Consider the following 21,259-nt stretch of genomic DNA (forward strand, 5'->3'; position numbering starts at 1 on the left):
GCTTGAAAAGCACTGGGTGGGTCATGATTCGGGGGTGACAGGTTAAGGCTACCCTGGCTGTCGAGCAAGGCTTGCACAGAAGAGGTAAATGCTTAGAGTCCTGAGTTTAGGGGCTCAGCTTAGAGACTGGTGGACAAGGCAGGGTCCGGGGTCCCGTTGGTGGCATCTGCTGTCATGTGTTGAAAGCCACTGGCTTCTCTGGGCCTGCATCCCCTTCCCTTTCATCCTCCATCTTTGGAGATTGCATCACGATGGAGAGAAACTCACAACTTCCCAGAGAGAAATAGAGGCATCATCCTGGCGGCCCCCAGGCTCGTTTCTCTTCTCCTTCATAAGGAAATAAAGAAACCAAAAATCCCAACCCAAGCCATTCCATGGGCACCGTCCGAAGCCTGTTCTGCCTCCCAGATGAATAAATATATAAAACAAAGCTCTGGCAGGCAATACTTTGGTCTTCTCTGTCTCGGAATGAAACAGAAGGCCGGTGAGGTCTTAGGAAGGGTTGTGGGCAGCAACGGGACGCCAGGCAGATGTTCACGCCACGTCATCCTCCAGGCTGACCATCTGTCTCTGCCAACACACGGTAAACAGCGGAAACTATCAGTCAGCATTCAGGAAACGCGGTCCGAGTCCACCCACTTCTCACCTCCTGGACCTGGCAGCCTCCCCGATCCTGATCCCCAAGTATATTCCCCCAGCGGCCATCAGGGGGTGCCGGGGAGTACCTGATTCAGACACCCTGTCTGGTCCCTCCTGTCTTTTTTTTTTTTTTTGAGACGGAGTTTCGCTCTTGTTACCCAGGCTGGAGTGCAATGGCGCGATCTCGGCTCACTGCAACCTCCACCTCCTGGGTTCAGGCAATTCTCCTGCCTCAGCCTCCTGAGTAGCTGGGATTACAGGCACGCGCCACCATGCCCAGCTAATTTTTTGTATTTTTAGTAGAGACGGGGTTTCACCATGTTGACCAGGATGGTCTCCATCTCTCGACCTCGTGATCCACCCGCCTCGGCCTCCCAAAGTGCTGGGATTACAGGCTTGAGCCACCGCGCCCGGCCCTTTTTTTTCTTTTTTTGAGACAGAGTTTCGTTCTAGTCACCCAGGCTGGGTGCAGTGGCGTGATCTCAGCTCACTGCAAACTCCACCTCCCGGGTTCAAGCGATTCTCCTGCCTCAGCCTCCCGAGTAGCTGGGGTTACAGGTGCCCGCCACCAAGCCTGGCCTCTGAACCCCTTTTGACTTTCTTTGCTCCGTCACCATCGGACAGAGCTGCTTTGCTTATCCAACATTCCTCCATGCCACCAAGGCCACTATTTGCTGACAGAAACATTCACCCAGTGCTGCCCTTGATCTAGAGGCTGGAGAAGCCTCAGCCTGGTCCCTCGAGGATCTAATGCCTCCAGCCACGAGGGGGCTGCCGTGGGCTCTGGCCTCCTAGAGGGCTCACTCACCGAGGGGTAGCTGTAGCCGTCCTGGTTGCGGCAAATGTGGACCTCATCCTCCGTGGTCTTTTGGTAGACAGGGTTGTCAAAGTTGATGCTGTTGATGCTCTTAAGCCGCCAGTTCCTCCAAAGGAGGAAGGCCCCGACGCAGAGGAAAACCAGGAGCACTGTAGGGTTAGATGCCCTCGGTCACACAGCTGCCCCCGAGACCAGAGACCCAGCTCTGTGGCTGGAGTGGAAATACGGGGCACGTACCGTGCCCTGGATCCCTGGTCTTTGATGTTTTCTTAGAGAGCGTCTTGCTCTGTGTCCCAGGCTGGAGAGCAGCGGCACCATCATAGCTCACTGCAGCCTCAGTCTCCTGGCCTCAAACAATCCTCCCAGCTCAGCCTCCTGAATAGCTGGGACTGTAGGCACGCACCACCATGGCTGGCTGATGGATTTTTTTTGTGGGGGAAGGATTTTTTACTTGATAATGTTTTTGTTCTGAACTGATAGTAGTACTTATTGTAAAAAAGAAATCTATCTCGGCCAGGCGTAGTGGCTCACGCCTGTAATCCAAGCACTTTGGAGGCCAAGGCAGGCGGATCACCTGAGGTCGGGAGCTCAAGACCAGCCTGACCAACATGGTGAAACCCCGTGTTAAAAAAAAGAAAGAAAGAAATGTATCTCATGCCTGTAATCTCAGCACTTTGGGAGGCCAAGGTGGGAGGACTGCTTAAGCCAAGGAGTTCAAGACCAGCCTGGGCAACATGGTAAAAACTTGTCTCTACACAAAAATACCGAATAAATAAATAAAAATAGCAGAGTGTGGTGGCACATGCCAGTGGTCCCAGCTACTCCAGAGGCTGAGGCAGGCGAATCACTTGAACCCAGGAGGCCGAGGCTGTAGTGAGCCGAGATTGTGCCACTGCACTCCAACCTGGGCGATAAGAGCTAAACTCCATCTCAAAAAAAAAAAAAAAAATCTAAAGCACACTGGGTGAGCCATGCCCCAGAAGCAGCTGACTTCTTCCGGATTTCTGCCCAGGATTAGCCACACACAGGGCTGTGGCTGCTTTTTTTTTTTTCTTTTTTCTTTTTTTGAGACGGAGTTTCACTCTGCTGCCAGGCTGGAGAGCAGTGGCACCATCTTGGCTCACTGCAACCTCCAACTCCCTGGTTCAAGTGATTCTCCTGCCTCAGCCTCTTGAGTAGGTGACGTTACAGGCACATGCCAGTAGGCATAAGGTGGCACTGCAGGCGGCGGTGACCTGGAGGACACCGGGGAACTGGTCTGCACTTACCGATGGGGAGGATGATGGACAGAGCCCCCACACTCCTGGGCTTTTCCTCAGTTCCTTGGCCAGCAACGTTGCCCAGGGCTGCAGGAGAGAAGCAAGAGTGAGGCCCACGTCTAAAGGAAAGGTCACCAAGAAATGCAGCAGGCAGGCCGGGCGCGGTGGCTCAAGCCTGTAATCCCAGCACTTTGGGAGGCCGAGGCGGGTGGATCACGAGGTCGAGAGATCGAGACCATCCTGGTCAACATGGTGAAACCCCGTCTCTACTAAAAATACAAAACATTAGCTGGGCATGGTGGCACGTGCCTGTAATCCCAGCTACTCAGGAGGCTGAGGCAGGAGAATTGCCTGAACCCAGGAGGCGGAGGTTGCGGTGAGCCGAGATCGCGCCATTGCACTCCAGCCTGGGTAACAAGAGCGAAACTCCATCTCAAAAAAAAAAAAAAAAAAAAAAAAGAAATGCAGCAGGCAGAGGGCGGTGGTCACGGGCCGGACAGTGCCCAGCACATCTTCCTAGGCACCTGGAGAATTTCCCAAGTCTGCGAGAGGTCACATGGGCTTCTTTGTGAGTTATTAAGGTTGTGGAACTCAATTCAGGTTTAAGAAGGTTCTTTTTTTTTTGAGATGGAGTCTTGCTCTGTTGCCCAGGATGGAGTACAGTGGTGCGATCTCAGCTCACTGCAACCTCCACCTCCCGGGTTCAAGCGATTCTCCTGCCTCAGCCTCCCGAGTAGCTGGGACTACAGGCATGTGTCACCACGCCCAGCTAATTTTTATATTTTTAGTAGAGACAGGTTTTCACCATGTTGGCCAGGATGGTCTTGATCTCTTGACCTCATGATCCGCCTGCCTCAGCCTCCCAAAGTGCTGGGATTACAGGCATGAGCCACTGTGCCTGGCCAGAAGGTTCTTTTTAAATTAGCTGAGTGTTGTGGCACACACCTGTAGTCCCAGCTAATGGGGAAGCAGAAGAGTGGTTTGAACCCAGGAGGTGGAGGTTGCAGTGAGCTGAGATTTAAAAAAACAAAAAACAAAAAAAAAGGTTGTGTCCACAGCAACCTTGGTTTGTATTCGAGTCATGGCACCAAAAACAAACAAACAAAAAAAGGTTCTGTTTTTGCAGGGCTAGAATCAGTGGTCTGGCTATGTATGTTGCCCAGGCTGGTCTTGAATTCCTGGTCTCAAGTGATCCTCCCATCTCAGCCTTCCAAAGTGCGGGGATTACAGGCATGAGAAGAAGGTTCTTGAGCCTCACATTAACGAGGCTTTAGTGGAGAGTCACAGAGGAATTCATGCGAGGTGGTTGACAGGTGGAATTTTTGTCAACCTACTTCTGCATTTTATTAAAATGAGCATATTTTGGGCCGGCTGTGGTGGCTCACACCTGCAATCACAACACTTTGGGAGGCAGAGGTGGGCGGATCACCTGAGGTCAGGAGTTGGAGAACAGCCTGGCCAATATGGTGAAAGGCCATCTCTACTAAAATATAAAAATTAGCCAGGTGCTATGGCATATACCTGTAGTCCCAGCTACTCGGGAGGCTGCAGCAGAAGAATCACTTGAACCCAGGAGGCAGAGATTGTGGTGAGCTGAGATTGCACCATTTTACTCCAGCCTGGGCAACAGAGTGAGACTCTGTCTCAAAAAGTAAAAAAAAAAAAAAAAGAGGCTGGGCACAGTGGTTCATGCCTGTAATCCTAGCACTTTGGGAGGCTGAGGTGAGTGGGTTGCCTGAGGTCAGGAGTTCAAGACCAGCCTGACCAACATGGTGAAACTCTGTCTCAACTAAAAATACCAAAATTGGCCAGGCTTGGTAGCGCATACCTGTAATCCCAGCTACTTGAGAGGCTAAAGCAGGAGAATTGCTTGACTCTGGGAGGGAGAGAGGTTATAGTGAGTTGAGATCACTCCACTGCACTCCAGCCTGGGCAACAGAACAAGACTCTCTTTAAAAAAAAAAAAAAAAAAAAAAAAAAAAAAAAAAACGCGTATTTTGAAGGGCACAAGGGAGTCACCTTCTGACCCCACAATGCCCAGCATGCTCAGGACTGAGGTTGAAAGGCACGAAAGCTGATTGTCCTGCGTCAACTGTCCCAGGCGTTATGGGATGGGAGTAACCTTGATACGGAAACATGGGAGTAGACCTGGGCCATTCAACATAAAGGCCCAGGGCAAGCCAACATTTCAAATCCACTAGAGCTGGGCACGGTGTCTCACGCCTATAATCCAAGCATACTGGGAGGCCAAGGCGGGAGGATCACTTGAGGCCAGGAATTTGGGACCAGTCTGGGTAACATAGCCAGACCCCCCTCGATTCTACATGAATGAATGAAGGAATGAATGAATGACTTCTTTGCCAAGTTTGAGGAGTTCTGGATGGACCTGGCTGTGAAGTAGTCATTCTAGCAGTGCCCACCTCCCCCAGGCAAGGTTTCCCAGTCTCCCCCAGGGCAGTTTCCACTTTATCCTGCTTGTAACTGAACAAAGGTTTCAGCTACTCTGGGGAGGAAAATAAAGAGTAGTCTGGAATCTGCTGATGTGCCATTTTTTTTGTTTGCTGGAAAAGTCTACCAGCACCATTTCCCAGCAGCGCAAAGGAGGTTGGGCGCCCTCTGGTGGACAAACAAAGGAGGTCCTGACCCACGTCCGGGTCTCATCACATCCAGGGAGGACAGTGTGAAGACAGCCAGGTGCTCACTCCAGCCCCCAGTCTAAATGGGGAGCCAGAAAGCTTAGGAATCCAATAATACTCCTTTTTTTTTTTCCTTTGAGACAGAGTTTTGCTCCTGTCACCCAGGGTGGAGTACAATGGTGTGATCTTGGCTCATTACGACCTCTGCCTCCCGGGTTCAAGCGATTCTCCTGCCTCAGCCTCCCGAGTAGCTGGGATTACAGGCGTGTACCACCATACCTGGCTAATTTTTTTTTTTTTTTTTTTTTTTTTTTGGGGACGGAGTTTCGTTCGTTACCCAGGCTGGAGTGCAATGGCGCGATCTCGGCTCACCGCAACCTCCGCCTCCTGGGTTCAGGCAATTCTCCTGCCTCAGCCTCCTGAGTAGCTGGGATTACAGGCATGCGCCACCATGCCCAGCTAATTTTTTGTATTTTTAGTAGAGACAGGGTTTCACCATATTGACCAGGATGGTCTCGATCTCTTGACCTCGTGATCCACCCACCTCGGCCTCCCAAAGTGCTGGGATTACAGGCTTGAGCCACCGTGCCCGGCCTAATTTTTGTATTTTTAGTAGAGACGGGGTTTCACCACATTGGCCAGACTGGTCTCGAACTCTCGACCTCGTGATCCACCTGCCTCAGCCTCCCAAAATTCTGAGATTACAGGCATGAGCCACCGCGCCCAGCAAAATAGTTGGGGTTTAAAAGTAAAAAATAAATATTATTTTGTTTATTATTTATTTGTGTTTATTTTGTAGTAGAGATGTGGTCTTCTTGTGTTGCCCAGGCTGGACTTCAACTCCTGGGCTCAAGCGATTCTCCCACCTTGGCTGCCTGAAGTGCTGGGATTACAGGTGTGAGCCACCAAAAGATAAATTATAGGGCAGGCACAGTGGCTCACACCTATAATCCCAGCACTTTGGGAGGCCGAGGCGGGAAGATCACTTGAGGTCAGGGGTTTGAGACCAACCTGGCCAACATGGTGAAACTCCATCTCTACTAAAAATACAAAAATTAGCAGGGCGGGGTGGTGTGTGCCTATAATCCCAGCTACTCTACTCGAGGGCTGAGGCAGGAGAATCACTTGAACCCGGGAAGCGGAGGTTGCATCATGCCACTGCAGTCCAGCCTGAGCGATAGTGAGACTCTGTCTCAAAAAAAAAGAAAACAAAACAAAACAAAAAAGTAAAATTGTGTTAAAACGTTACTGGGTTCCTGAGCGTTTTGGAGCCTGTGAAAGGCTACGTGCTGAGGAATGCCTCCCTCCTCGCCTTTGTCCTGGCCGTCTTGGGCAGATGCCTGAAACTGAGGCAGCGAATGGGCCTTGATAAAATTTTGGGGCTCAAACTGTGTGGCTGACTGGGAACCAGGAGCTTGAAGGACCAGGGCCCCTCATATGGTTTGGCCCATTTAATTCTTGCAATGAGGGCAAGAGGTGTTATTAGGCCTACTTTACAGATAGAAAAACTGATGCTTCAGAGACACATGGCCCAAGTGAGAGAGGGTCAGCCAGAGAGTGAGGACGCCACCCACACTCCATCACATCATCAAAATGTTTGTGGCCGATGAAGGGACCCACCTCCCAGTGAACAGGGGCCCAGGGAGGGCCCAGCCTTTACCTTGGTGAGACATTGTCACTATCTCTGTCGTGGTGAGCTCAGGGGTGGCCCCAGGCAGCCGGAAGGTGTCAGGAACAGGCTGGGTGGTTGTGTGCTGGGTCCCTGCAGCTATGGAGCTGACCATTCGCCTGATGGTAGATGTCTCCTGGGTGGCCACTGCAGGCTCAGCCTCTGAAAGAATAAAGAAGCATCTCCTAGGCTGGGCTCAGTGGCTCAGGCCTGTAATCCCAGCACTTTGGGAGGCCAAGGCAGGTGGATCACGAGGTCAAGAGATCGAGACCATCCTGGTCAACATGGTGAAACCCCGTCTCTACTAAAAATACGAAAAATTAGCTGGGCGTGGTGGCGCGTGCCTGTAATCCCAGCTACTCAGGAGGCTGAGGCAGGAGAATTGCCTGAACCCAGGAGGTAGAGGTTGCGGTGAGCCGAGATCGCGCCATTGCACTCCAGCCTGAGTAACAAGAGCAAAACTCCGTCTCAAAATAAATAAATAAATAAATAAAAGCCAGGTGTGGTGGTGCATGCCTGTACTCCCAGCTACTAAGGAGACTGAGGTGGGAGGATTGCTTGAGACCAGGAGGTAGAGGCCACAATGAGCTATGATCTGACCACTGCACTCCAGCCTAGTCAACAGAATGATACACTGTCTGAAAAAAAAAAGAAACTGGCCGGGCGCGGTGGCTCAAGCCTGTAATCCCAGCACTTTGGGAGGCCGAGGCGGGCGGATCACAAGGTCAAGAGATCGAGACCATCCTGGTCAACGTGGTGAAACCCCGTCTCTACTAAAAATACAAAAAAATCAACTGGGCATGGTGGCGTGTGCCTGTAATCCCAGCTACTTAGGAGGCTGAGGCAGGAGAATTGCCCGAACCCAGGAGGCAGAGGTTGCAGTGAGCCGAGATCGCGCCATTGCACTCCAGCCTGGGTAACAAGAGCGAAACTCCGTCTCAAAAAAAAAAAAGTCAACAAAGGGGACCATTTCCTCCCTCAGGGCCCCTCTCAGAAATCAGATCACCTCTCCAGGGGGCCGGGAAAGAAGAAACCAGACATCAAAGGGGAACTGGGTAAATGTCCAGCCTAGTGCTAATGTGCCCATCCAAGAGAAGTTAAGGTTATCCCGACTCACAAGTCCTTACAACAACCTCGAGGTACCCATTTGACATATCAGCAGAGACAGGCTGGCGGGGGGGCGGGAGTGGAGGACACAGGAAGCAGAAACAAAGCGTGTGTCGCACCTGTGAGGCAGCTCCTCATGTCCCTGGCCAGCAGCATGCCGTCGGGGCAGGCACAGGTGAACTTGGGGGAGCGGGGGTTGATCTGGGGAGCGGGGAGACACAGGTACTGGCATCCGCCGTTGCTCGGGGTGGTCCTCTCACACCAGTTCACTCCTGGGGCAGAAGAAGTGGAGTCAGGGCAAGAAGGAGATCAGCTAGGCCAGAACATTCCAGAGTTTGCACAAGGAAGTTTCAACGTGTGTGGGGTCTGTGGCTGACCCGCCCTTACCGCTTGGCTGGGTGAGGTTGTGGAAGAGGACCATATCCTCTGGGGACAGCAGGTTTTCTGCCAATAAATGGACATCGGAGCCTGTGAGGCGGTTGGCGCTGAAAATGGCTTCATTGATGATATCTGTCCAAAATACTTTGTCCTAAAGGGGCAGCAAGGAAGATGGCAAAGCCTGTAAAACACCGGGAGACACAGACCACCTTCTCCCCACAACTAGATTTTGTTTATTTATTTTTGAGACAAGAGTTTTACTGTTGTTGCCCAGGCTAGAGTGCAGTGGCCTGATCTCAGCTCACTGCAGCCTCAGCCTTCCGGGTTCAAACATTTCTCCTGCCTCAGCCTCCTGAGAAGCTGGGATTACAGGTATCCACTACCACACACGGCTAATTTTTGTATTCTTAGTAGAGACAGCATTTCGCCATGTTGGCCAGGCTGGTCTTGAACTCCTGACCTCAGATCATCCACCCACCTCGGTCTCCCAAAGTGCTGGGATTACAGGTGTGACCCACTGTGTCCAGCCCACAGCTACTTTTTCATTGTGGTAAAATTCACGTAACATAAAATGTGCCATCTCAGCTGTTTGTTAAGTACACAGTTCAGTGGCCTTAAGTACATTCGTGCTGTTGTGCAAGTATCACCGCCCCCACCATCCATTTCTAGAACTCTTTTTTTTTTGAGACAGAGTCTCACTCTTGTCCCTCAGGCGCAATGGCACGGTATCGGTTCACTACAACCCTCACCCCACCCCCGGATTCCAGTGATTCTCCTTCCTCAGCCCCTGAGTAGCTGGGATTACAGGTGGGTACCACCACGCCTGGCTAATTTTGTATTTTTAGTAGAGACTGAGGTGGGAAGATCAATAGAGGCCAGGAGTTCAAGACCAGCCTGGGCAACATAAGAGACCCCATCTCTACCAAAAAGAATACAAAAATGCCGGGCGCGGTGGCTCAAGCCTGTAATCCCAGCACTTTGGGAGGCCGAGGTGGGTGGATCACGAGGTCGAGAGATCGAGACCATCCTGGTCAACATGGTGAAACCCCGTCTCTACTAAAAATACAAAAAATTAGCTGGGCATGGTGGCGCGTGCCTGTAATCCCAGCTACTCAGGAGGCTGAGGCAGGAGAATTGCCTGAACCCAGGAGGCGGAGGTTGCGGTGAGCCGAGATCGCGCCATTGCACTCCAGCCTGGGTAACAAGAGCAAAACTCCACCTCAAAAAAAAAAAAAAAAAAAAAAAAAGAATACAAAAATTAGCCAGGTATGTTGGCACACATGGAGTTTCGCCACGTTGGCCAGGCTGGTCTCAAACTCCAGACCTCAGGTGATCTCCCACCTCAGCCTCCCAAAGTGCTGAGATTACAGGCGTGAGCCACTGTGCCCAGCCTAGAATTTTATTTTTTTTTTTTTAGACAGAGTTCTGCTCTGCCGCCCAGGCTGGAGTGCAGTGGCATGATCTTGGCTCCCTGCAGCCTCCACCTCCTGGGATCAAGCAGTTCTCCTGCCTTGGTCTCTTGGGTACCTGGGATTACAGGCGTCCACCCCACACTGGCTACTTTTTGTATTTTTTGTAGAGACAGGGTTTCGTCATGTTGGCCAGGCCAGTCTCAAACTCCTAGACTCAAATGATCCTCCTGCCTCAGCCTCCTAAAGTGCTGGGATTACAGGCGTGGGCTGCCGTTGCCCACCTGAAGCCTCTTTTCTTTACAAATTACCTGGCCTCAGCTACTCCTTTATTGCAATGCCATGGACGCACACACTTGGGGGATTCCACTTTTGTTGTTGGCAATCACGCTGCCATGAACGTGGGGTTATGAAACAGTGCTGTTTCCTGAGAACAGGGTTTCCCCACCACGGCTCTAGCTGCTACTTCTCTGTTCTGGGTGTTCAGGACCGTCGCCAGCCTCTACCCACTAGATGCCAACAGTCTTCCCCATCGACTTGTGACAACCAAAAAATTGCCAAATGCAGGCCGGGTGCGATGGCTCATACCTGTCCTCCCAGCACTTTGGGAGGCCAAGGCGGGCAGGTCATGAGGTCAGGAGATCAAGACCAGCCTGGCCAACATGGTGGAACCCCCTCTCTACTGAAAATACAAAAAGTTAGCCAGGCGTGGTGGTGGGTGCCTGTAATCCCAGCTACTTGGGAGGCTGAGGCAGGAGAATCTCTTGAACCCAGGAGGCAGAGATTGCAGTCAGCCGAGATCCCACCACTGCACTCCAGCCTGGACCACAGAGCAAGACTCCGTCTCAAAAAAAAAAAAAGCCAGCCGGGCGCAGTGGCTCAAGCCTGTAATCCCAGCACTTTGGGAGGCCGAGGCGGGTGGATCACAAGGTCAAGGGATCGAGACCATCCTGGTCAACATGGTGAAACCCCGTCTCTACTAAAAATACAAAAAATTAGCTGGGCATGGTGGCACATGCCTGTAATCCCAGCTACTCAGGAGGCTGAGGCTGGAGAACTGCCTGAACCCAGGAGGCGGAGGTTGCGGTGAGCCGAGATCGCGCCATTGCACTCCAGCCTGGGTAACAAGAGCGAAAACTCCGTCTCAAAAAAAAAAAAAAAAGCCAAATATCCCGTGAGAGCTAAGATCATATGTGACCAAAGATCACTGCCTGTCACGACTTTCTGTACAAAGCAAACAAACTGGGCGTGGTGGCTCATGCCTGTAACCCCAGCACTTTGGGAGACTGAGGTGGGAAGAGCGCTTGAGGCCAGGAGCAAAAAAAAGCTGGGCACAGTGGTGGCTCATGGCTGTAATCCCAACACTTTTGGGAGGCCAAGGCAGGCGGATCACCTGAGGTCAGGAGTTCGAGACCAGCCTGACCAATATAGACAAATCCCTACTCCACTAAAAAAATTCAAAATTAGCCGATGTGGTGACACATGCCTGTAATTCCAGCTACTGTGGAGGCTGAGGCAGGAGAATTGCTTCAACCAGGGAGGTAGAGGTTGCAGTTAGCCAAGATCGTGCCATTGCACTCCAGCCTGGGAAACGAGCAAAACTCTATCTCAAAAAAAAAAGTTGGAGGCCAGGCGTGGTGGCTCACCCCTGTAATCCCAGCACTTTGGGAGGCCGAGGCGGGTGGATCACGGGGTCAACAGATTGAGACCATCCTGGTCAACATGGTGAAACCCCATCTCTACTGAAAATACAAAAATTAGCTCGGCATGGTGGCGCACGCCTGTAGTCCCAGCTACTCAGGAGGCTGAGGCAGGAGAATTGCCTGAACCCAGGAGGTGGAGGTTGCAGTGAGCCGAGATCGCGCCATTGCACTCCAGCCTGGGTAACAAGCGAAACTCCGTCTCAAAAAAAAAAAAAAAAAAAAAAGTTGGACATGGCGGTGTGTACCTGTAGACCCAGCTGTTCAGGAGGCTGGGGTGGGAGGATCACTTGAGCCCAGGAGGTTGAGGCTGAAGTAAGATATAATTGTACCACTGTACTCCAGCCTGGGTGACAGAGTGAGATCCTGTCTTTTTCAAAAAAAAAAAAAAAAAAAAAAAGGAGCCGGGCGCGGTGGCTCAAGCCTGTAATCCCAGCACTTTGGGAGGCCGAGGCGGGTGGATCACAAGGTCGAGAGATCGAGACCAACCTGGTCAACATGGTGAAACCCCGTCTCTACTAAAAATACAAAAAAAATTAGCTGGGCATGGTGGCGCGTGCCTGTAATCCCAGCTACGCAGGAGGCTGAGGCAGGAGAATTGCCTGAACCCAGGAGGCGGAGGTTGCGGTGAGCCGAGATCACGCCATTGCACTCCAGCCTGGGTAACAAGAGCGAAACTCCGTCTCAAAAAAAAAAAAAGGAAAGAAAACAGGAATAACTGGGGTCTAAGACTGCCTCCCAGTCACGGCCAATTTTCCACGTGCCTCCTGGCTTGAGTGACCTGCAGCCTGCGTCTGTCCGCCCCCTAAGCACTTGCATCTCACACGAAGGTCGCTCTCAGGCAACAACAGGAAGCCCGGATTTCACTCAAGCTCCCAAGCCGCACCTCAAAGATGGCCAAGGAGAAGGGGTGGGCCAGCCTATCCTCGTCCTCCAGGATGGTCTTCCGGTTGCCCCCATTGACATCGATGCTTGAGATGGAGTGAAGTTTGGAATCAACCCAGTAGAGGCGGCCCCTGGGAAGATCTAGAACACACAAGTGGGTAAGGAGAGGTCACGTGCTGGTGTCAGTCCCAGAAGGGCCTGCAGGCCTGGCCATGCTGCCCTGGACAGGAAGAGCCCCCCAGGAATCCAGCACAGAAGCACCTGGAGAGGCAGCTCCGACCACCTGTGAGCCTGAAGCCCTCCTCTGTGACGTCCAATCCAATGGGCAGGAAGGGAGCCAGAGGAGAGAAAAGCTTCAGGGAGGCTGGGTGCAGTGGCTCACGGCTGTAATCCCAGCAGTTTGGAAAGCTGAGGCAGGAGGATCACCCAGGAGTTTGAGATCAGCCCGGTCAACACAACAAGACTTTGTCTCTTCCCAAAAATAAAATAAAATTAGTCTGGCATGGTGGCATATCTATAGTCTCTGCTACTCAGGAGGCTGAAGCAGGAGGATCACGTGAGCCTGGAAGGTGGAGGCTGCAGTGAGCTATGATTGCACCACTGCACTCCAGCTTGGGTGACAGAGCAAGACCTCATCTCAAAAAAAGAAAAAACTGAGCCGGGCGCGGTGGCTCAAGCCTGTAATCCCAGCACTTTGGGAGGCTGAGGCGGGTGGATCACGAGGTCGAGAGATCGCGACCATCCTGGTCAACATGGTGAAACCCCGTCTCTACTAAAAAGTGCAAAAAAAAATTAGCTGGGCATGGTGGCGCGTGCCTGTAATCCCAGCTACTCAGGAGGCGGAGGCAGGAGAATTGCCTGAACCCAGGAGGCGGAGGTTGCGGTGAGCCGAGATCGCACCATTGCACTCCAGCCTGGGTAACAAGAGCGAAACTCTGTCTCAAAAAAAAAAAAAGAAAAAGAAAAAACTGGCCGGGCGCAGTGGCTCACGCCTGTAATCCCAGCACTTTGGGAGGCCGAGATGGGTGGATTACAAGGTCAAGAGATCAAGACCATCCTGGCCAACATGGTGAAACCCTGTCTCTACTAAAATATAAAAATTAGCTGGCCGTGGTGGCAGGTGCCTGTAATCCTAGCTACTCAGGAGGCTGGGGCAGGAGAATCGCTTGAACATGGGAGTCAGAGATTGCAGTGAGCCAAGATTGCACCACTGCGCTCCAGCCTAATGACAGTGAGACTCCATCACAAAAAAAGATAAAAAAAGAAAAAACAGGCTGGCTATGGTGGCTCACGCTTGTAATCCCAGCACTTTGGGAGGCCGAGGTGGGCGGATCACCTGAGGTCAGTTTGAGACCAGCCTGACCAACATGGAGAAACCTCGTCTCTACTAAAAACACAAAATTAGCTGGCCATGGTGGCGTATGCCTGTCATCCCAGCTACTTGGGAGGCTGAGGCAGGAGAATCACTTGAACCCAGGAGGTAGAGGTTGCAGCAAGCTGAAATCTCGCCATTGCACTCCAGCCTGGGCAAGAAGAGCGAAACTTTGTCTCAAAAAAGAAAGGCTGGGCGCGGTGGCTCAAGCCTGTAATCCCAGCACTTTGGGAGGCCGAGGCGGGTGGATCACAAGGTCAAGAGATCGAGACCATCCTGGTCAACATGGTGAAACCCCATCTCTCCTTAAAATACAAAAAATTATCTGGGCGTGGTGGCGCGTGCCTGTAATCCCAGCTACTCAGGAGGCTGAGGCAGGAGAATTGCCTGAGCCCAGGAGGCGGAGGTTGCGGTGAGCCGAGATCGCGCCATTGCACTCCAGCCTGGGTAACAAGAGCGAAACTCCGTCCCAGAAAAGAAAAAAAGAAAAGAAAGGAAAATCTTCAGGGAGCAGCTGGCGACCACCCTCTGGCCTCCAGCCTGTGCCCAGCTCTGGCTGGGATGGCCGTCCCGCAAACATACCTAGGGTGATGCCATTGGGCCACTGGATGTTGTCAGTCACCAGCGAATAGACGTCCACACCATTCAGGCCCCCTTTCTTGATCTTGGCGGAGATGCCCCAGTCAGTCCAGTACATGAAGCTGGCGGGAAGACAGAGAATAGCTGTGAGGCTGGGGGGCGGGGGAGGATTCCAGCTAACATGTGAGCTCTGGCAGAATCAGCCAGTCCCAGACTGAGGAAGAAGCCCTGCTAGGAACTCCAAACCGGTTTGTTGTTGGTTTTTTTTTTTGAGACAGAGTCTCACTTTGTTGCTTAGCCTGGAGTGCAGTGGCATGATCTTGGCTCACTGCAACCTCCACCTTCCTCTGGAGTAGCTGGGATTACAGGCGCCCCCCCACCACACCTGGCTAATTTTTTTTTGAGACAATCTCACTCAGTTGCTAGGCTGGAATGCGTCGCGCAATCTTGGCTCACTGCAACCTCCACCCCCAAGGGTTCAAGCGATTTTCCTGCCTCAGTCTCCCGAGTAGCTGGGATTACAGGTGTGCACCACACACCCAGCTAATTTCTGCATTTTTTGTAGAGCTCCCAACTGTAGCTTCGAGGACAGTGTGTGTCCCGGGTTGTCAGCACCACACTGAAACTGTGAAATGCCACCCCTCACCTGCTTAGGTGGCAGATGTCGCCTGACAGGTACAGAGTACGCTCGGCAGGCGGTGGGGGTGATGTTTCCTGCCAGGGGACTTGGGTCGGAGTTTCTGAACCCAGGAGCTGCTGAGTCAGCCACAGGCTTGGAAGATACCGTCCTTGGGCCCAGCCACTAACTAGTTATTTTTTTTTTTTTTTCCGAGCTGGAGTCTCGCTCTGTCACCGGGCTGGACAGCAATGGAGCGATCTCAGCTAACTGCAACCTCTACCTCCCGGGTTCAAGGGATTCTCCGGCCTCAGTCTCCTGAGTAACCAGGACTACAGGCACGCTCCACCATGCCCGGCTATTTTTGTATTTTTATTAGAGATGGGGTTTCACCATGTTGGCCAGGATGATCTTGACCTTGTGATCCTCCCGCCTTGGCCTCCCAAAGTGTTGGGATTACAGGCGTGAGCCACCACGCCCAGCCCCCAGTTCTTTTTTTTTTTTTGAGAAGGAGTCTCATTCTGTCACTCAGGTTGGAGTGCAGTGGGGCGATCTCGGTTCACTGCAACCTCCCCCGCCTGGATTCAAGCGATTCTCTTGCCTCAGCCTCCCAAGTAGCAGGGATTACAGTCACGCCCCACCATGCCTGGCTATTTTTTGTATTTTTAGTAGAGATGGGGTTTCACCATGTTGGCCAAGCTGGTCTTAAACTCCTGACCTCAGGCGACCCACCCACCTTGGCCTCCCAAAGTGCTGGTTACTGGCATGAGACACCGTGCCCAGCCAACTAACCAGTTCTTGAAGCCCCTTCCTGCTCCCTGCGTTCCCTCTGCACCCCTCGGCATGTGGATACGCACCCGTGAACAGGATCCACCACGATGGCCCTTGGCTTGGAGCCAGGCTCCCTGAAGAGCGTTTTCCTCTTCACACCCCTGGTATCCGCAACGGAGACAGTGCCCAGGACCGAGTCGGTCCAGTAGATGTTGCTGTGGATCCAGTCCACGGCCAGCCCATCCGGGGCCTGGAGGTCCTTGCTGATGACGGTGTGGTAGGAGGAAAAGCCGTGGGCTCCATCAAGCTGGGTGCTGAGGCAGGAGGAGAGGAGGGACGTCAAGGCCAGGAGCCCTCATCTCACCCTAGGGCCGGGGCTGCAGGAAGGGGCGACGCTCACCTGTAGATCATTCTCTGGGACAGGTCGGACCAGTAGATTCGGTTGCTGGCCACCTCCATGTCCAGAGCGACCACGTTCCGCAGGTTGGGGATGAGGCTGGTGTACTCGCTGCGGTCCAGCGTCATCTTCCTGACCTCGTGCCGATTGGTGAAGATGAGGTAGGCAATGGAGCCTGGGGACCCAGGGAGCAAGGTCAGGGGTGTAGAGGGGACCCGTCAATGGAACCGAGAGTGCCTCCCCATTCCCTCGTGTCACCCCGCAGGATGCAGCTGATCCAGGAGGCACCCAGAAAAACAGGGTGGAAAAGACTTCCCGATGGGAACAGGCACAGTGGTGCCTGCCTGTGATCTCAGCATTTTGGGAGGCCAAGGCAGGAGGATCACTTGAAGCTAGGAGTTCAAGACCAGCCTGGGCAACACAATTGCCACAAATTTAAAAAAAAAAAAAAAAAAAAAAAAAAAGGCTGGGGTGTGGTAGCTCATGCCTGTCATCTCAGTACTTTTGGAGGCTGAGGCGGGCAATTCACTTTAGGTCAGCAGTTCAAGACCAGCCTGACCAACATGGTGAAACCCTGTCTCTACTAAATGTACAAAAACTAGCCGGGAGTGGCAGTAGGCACCTGTAATCCCAACTACTTGGGGGCTGAGGCAGGATAATTGCTTGAACCTGGGAGGTGGAGGCTACAATAAGCCAAGATGGCGCCACTGCACTCCAGCATGGGCAACAGAGTGAGACTCTGTCTCAAACAAACAAACAAACAAAAAATTAGCCAGGCATGGTGGCACATGCCAGTAGTCCCAGCTACTCCAGAGGCTGCACTGTGCTACGGGCTGGAAGACAGAGCAAGACCCTGTCTCTAAAAAATAATAGATGGGTGCAGTGTTTGTAATCCCAACACTTTGGGAGGCCAAGGCAGGAGGATCACTTGAGTTCAAGAGTTCAAGATTAGCCTGGCCAACATGGTGAGACCCTGTCTTACCTCTACTAAAACTACAAAAATTACTGGGCATGGTAGCATGCATCTGAGGTTCCAGCTACTCTAGAGGCTGACTTGGGAGGATCAGGCAATCCTTCTGGCCTCAAATGATCCTCCTGCCTCAGCCTCCGGAGTACCCTGGACCACAGGTAGGCGGCACCACGCCCTGCAAATTTTGTTTCTTTAACCCCTTGAAGTCACTCCCTAGATTGTCACAGAAAGGAAAGCCGGTTCCTATTCCACCAGCCGGGCTAGGGGTTTCGTTAACTGGATTTTTTTTTTTTTTTTTTTTTGAGATGGAGTCTCACTCTGTTGCCCAGGCTGGAGTACAGTGGCATGATCTTGGCTCACTGCAACCTCCACCTCCTGGGTTCAAGCAATTCTCCTGCCTTAGCCTCCCGAGTACCTGGGACTACAGGCATGCGCCGCCATGCCCAGCTAATTTTTGTATTGTTAGTAGAGGTGGGGTCAGGCTTGTCTCAAACTCCTGACCTCGTGATCTGCCCGCCTTGGCCTCTCAAAGTGCTGGGATTACAGATGTGAGCCACCTTACCTGTCTGCCTTTAACTGGCTATTTCTTTCTTTTTATTTTTTAAAGATGGGGTTCCACCATGATGGGCAGGCTGGTTTTAAACTCCTGACCTCAGGTGATCCACCCACCTCACCCTCTCAAAGTGCTAGGGTTACAGGCATGAGCCACCTCACCCGGCCTTAACTGGATATTTCTAAAACCTAGGACACACACAGGCATCCCCCTGACTTCGAAGCCCAAATCCTCACAGGGCAGCAAACTCCCCTGCCAGAGCCCTCGGGAGCAGACAGCCTCCTGGTCAGGGGATGTGAATTTGTGCAAAGTTCAGGTGATGAAACTCCCCAGCACATCTGCCTGCAAGGGGTGAGGCCGACCCCACCCGTCACCACCTCCCCTGCTCACCCACAGCCTTGCAGGCCTTGGTGTGGGGGTCCAGCTGGAAGCCTTCCTCACACTGGCACTTGTAGCCACCCTCCAGGTTCACACAGAGCTGGCTGCAGGTGTCGGGGTCCTGACACTCGTCAATATCTGGGAGACAGAGAAAGAGGCTTGGTCGGGGGGAGGGCTCTTCTCCAATAGCTAGAGATGGATCGATGGGACCCAGGCCAAAACGCACACCTTCAAAGGGAGCCAGGGTACAGCCCAGCCCGTCTGGGTGATGTAATCAAAGAAACAGCCAGGTAACATCCCCAGCCAGGACCCGACCTCACCATTCACATGGGAGCCCAGCCAAGAGTGTAAAGCTGTGTCAGCTGAAATGTCTTAATTAGTAATCCCCAGAGGCAAGAACCTCTGGGCAGCCAGTGCTCATTTTCCATGCCCGGTGGAATCTCATGAAAGCCTCATAACTGCTTTCATGCCCACTTAACAGATGGTGAAACTGAGGCACAAGGCATTTGGTTGCCATGTTGGGAAGTGCCGAGGTGGCCCAGGGGTCGGTCCCACCCGGGAATCACCTTCACATCTTCGCTGGGCCACCAGCTGGAAGCCGTCGGGGCAGAGACACTCGTGGCCAATCTTAAGGTCGTTGCAGATGTGGGAGCAGCCGCCGTTGTTATCCAAGCATTCGTTGGTCCCTGTGCAGCGGCAGGGGACACAGACTGGTCACTCTCGGGCCTCCACCCATCCCTTCCCAGCCAACCTGTGTTATTTCAGCAACTCTATCCCACTCAAAGTAACTTGGAGGCTGGGTAGCAGCAGAACTCTAGAGGAATTCAATAACCATGTCACCTGCCAGGCCACCTAGGAACCCTGAGGACATTTTGGGGATTTTTTTTGGTTTGTTTGTTTTTCTCAAGACAGAGTCTTGCTCTGTCGCCCAGTGGTGTGATCTCGGCTCACTGCAACCTTCACTTCCTGGGTTCAAGTGATTCTCCTGCTTCAGCCTCCCAAATAGCTGGGACTACAGGCATGAGTTTTTTGTACTTTTAGCAGAGGTGGAGTTTCACCATGTTGATCAGGCTGATCTCAAACTCCTGACCTCAAATGATCTGCCCACCTTGGCCTTCCAAAGTGCTAGCATTATAGGCATGAGCCAACGTGCCCAGCCACGTGTTTTGTGGTTTTTTGTTGTTGTTGTTGTTGAGACGGAGTTTCGCTCTTGTTACCCAGGCTGGACTGCAATGGCGCAATCTCGGCTCACCGCAACCTCCGCCTCCTGGGTTCAGGCAATTCTGCCTCAGCTTCCCGAGTAGCTGGGATTACAGGCATGCGCCACCATGCCCAGCTAATGTTTTGTATTTTTTTTTTTTTTTTTGAGACGGAGTTTTGCTCTTGTTACCCAGGCTGGAGTGCAATGGCACGATCTCGGCTCACCGCAACCTCCGCCTCCTGGGTTCAGGCAATTCTCCTGCCTCAGCCTCCTGAGTAGCTGGGATTACAGGCACACGCCACCATGCCCAGCTAATTTTTTGTATTTTTTGTATTTTTAGTAGAGACGGGGTTTCACCATGTTGACCAGGATGGTCTCGATCTCTCGACCTCGTGATCCACCCGCCTCGGCCTCCCAAAGTGCTGGGATTATAAGCTTGAGCCACCACGCCCGGCCTAATGTTTTGTATTTTTAGTAGAGATGGGATTTCACCAGGTTGACCAGGATGGTCTCGATCTCTTGATTGAGATCCTTGTGATCCACCCACCTCGGCCTCCCAAAGTGCTGGGATTACAGGCGTGAGCCACCGCGCATGGCAATTTTTTGTATTTTTAGTAGAGACAGGGTTTCACCATGTTGACCAGGATGGTCTTGATCTCTCGACCTCGTGATCCACCCGCCTCGGCCTCCCAAAGTGCTGGGATTACAGGCTTGAGCCACCGCGCCCGTCTTGTTTTGTTTTTTTTTTTAAGAGACAGAATTTTGCCATGTTGCCCAGGCTGGTCTCATATTCCTGAGGTCAAGCAATCTGCCCACCTTGACCTCCCCAAGCACTAGGATTACAGGCATGAGCCACCACGCTTTGCTCAGTCAAATAAGCCAGTCAAAAAAGGGAAATGCCATCTGATTCCACTAAAAGGAGGTCCCTAGAGTCATCACATTCACAGGGACAGAAAGTGCCAGGGGTTAGGGAGGGAGATGGGGAGTGAGTGTTTCATGGGAGTTTGGGAAGATAAAAGAGTTCTGGGGCCGGGCATGGTGGCTCATGCTTGTATTCCCAGCACTTTAGGAGGTCAAGGTGGGATGATCACTCGAGGTCTGGAGTTTAAAACCAGCCTGGCCAACATGATGAAACCTGGTTGGTCTCTACTAAAAACATAAAAATTAGGCCGGGCGCGGTGGCTCAGCCTGTAATCCCAGCACTTTGGGAGGCCGAGGTGGGTGGATCACGAGGTCAAGAGATCGAGACCATCCCGGTCAACACGGTGAAACCCCGTCTCTACTAAAAATAGAAAAAATTAGCTGGGCATGGTGGCGTGTGCCTGTAATCCCAGCTACTCAGGAGGCTGAGGCAGGAGAATTGCCTGAACCCAGGAGGCGGAGGTTGCAGTGAGCCGAGATCGCGCCATTGCACTCCTGCCTGGGGTAACAAGAGCGAAACTCCGTCTCAAAAAAAAAAAAAAAATTAGGTGGGCGAGATAGTGGGTGCCTGTAATCCCAGCTACTCAGGAGGCTGAGGCAGGAGAATTGCTTGAACCTGGAAGGCAGAGGTTGCAGTAAGCCAAGATCGTGCCACTGCACTCCAGCCTGGGTAACAGAGCAGGACTCTTCTCAAAAAAAAAAAAAAAAAGTTCTGGGCCGAGCACAGTGGTTCACACTTGTAATCCCAGCACTTTGGGAGGCCAAAGCGGGTGGATCACCTGAGGTCAGGAGTTCAAGACCAGCCAGCCTGACCAACATGGAGAAACCCCGTCCCTACTAAAAAATACAAAATTAGCTCCCTACTAAAAAATACAAAATGGCGACACATGCCTGTAACCCCAGCTACTCGGGAGGCTGAGGCAGGAGAATTGCTTGAACCTGGGAGACAGGTTGCGGTGAGCTGAGATCGCGCCATTGCACTCCAGCCTGGGCAACAAGAAT

At 52.4% G+C, this 21,259-nt stretch overlaps 1 protein-coding gene across 2 annotated transcripts in view; it reads right to left on the reverse strand.

Moving 5' to 3' along the window:
- Positions 1–369: 369 nt before the first annotated feature.
- The window catches only part of LDLR (low density lipoprotein receptor), a 40,641-nt gene continuing 19,751 nt past the window's right edge, over positions 370–21,259 (reverse strand). For both annotated transcript variants that reach the window (XM_039465794.2, XM_074384615.1), the window contains 12 exons: positions 18,702–18,821; positions 18,148–18,273; positions 16,238–16,409; positions 15,924–16,151; positions 14,454–14,572; positions 12,501–12,640; positions 8,515–8,656; positions 8,247–8,399; positions 7,012–7,182; positions 2,725–2,802; positions 1,448–1,605; positions 370–570 (listed from right to left, as the gene is read on the reverse strand). In XM_039465794.2, the coding sequence (XP_039321728.1) occupies positions 535–570; positions 1,448–1,605; positions 2,725–2,802; positions 7,012–7,182; positions 8,247–8,399; positions 8,515–8,656; positions 12,501–12,640; positions 14,454–14,572; positions 15,924–16,151; positions 16,238–16,409; positions 18,148–18,273; positions 18,702–18,821 (1,643 nt within the window). In that variant the 3' untranslated portion in view covers positions 370–534. The remainder of the gene's footprint in view (positions 571–1,447; positions 1,606–2,724; positions 2,803–7,011; positions 7,183–8,246; positions 8,400–8,514; positions 8,657–12,500; positions 12,641–14,453; positions 14,573–15,923; positions 16,152–16,237; positions 16,410–18,147; positions 18,274–18,701; positions 18,822–21,259) is intronic.

Source organism: Saimiri boliviensis, chromosome 14, assembly GCF_048565385.1.
Source record: "Saimiri boliviensis isolate mSaiBol1 chromosome 14, mSaiBol1.pri, whole genome shotgun sequence".
NCBI classification, from domain to species: domain Eukaryota; kingdom Metazoa; phylum Chordata; class Mammalia; order Primates; family Cebidae; genus Saimiri; species Saimiri boliviensis.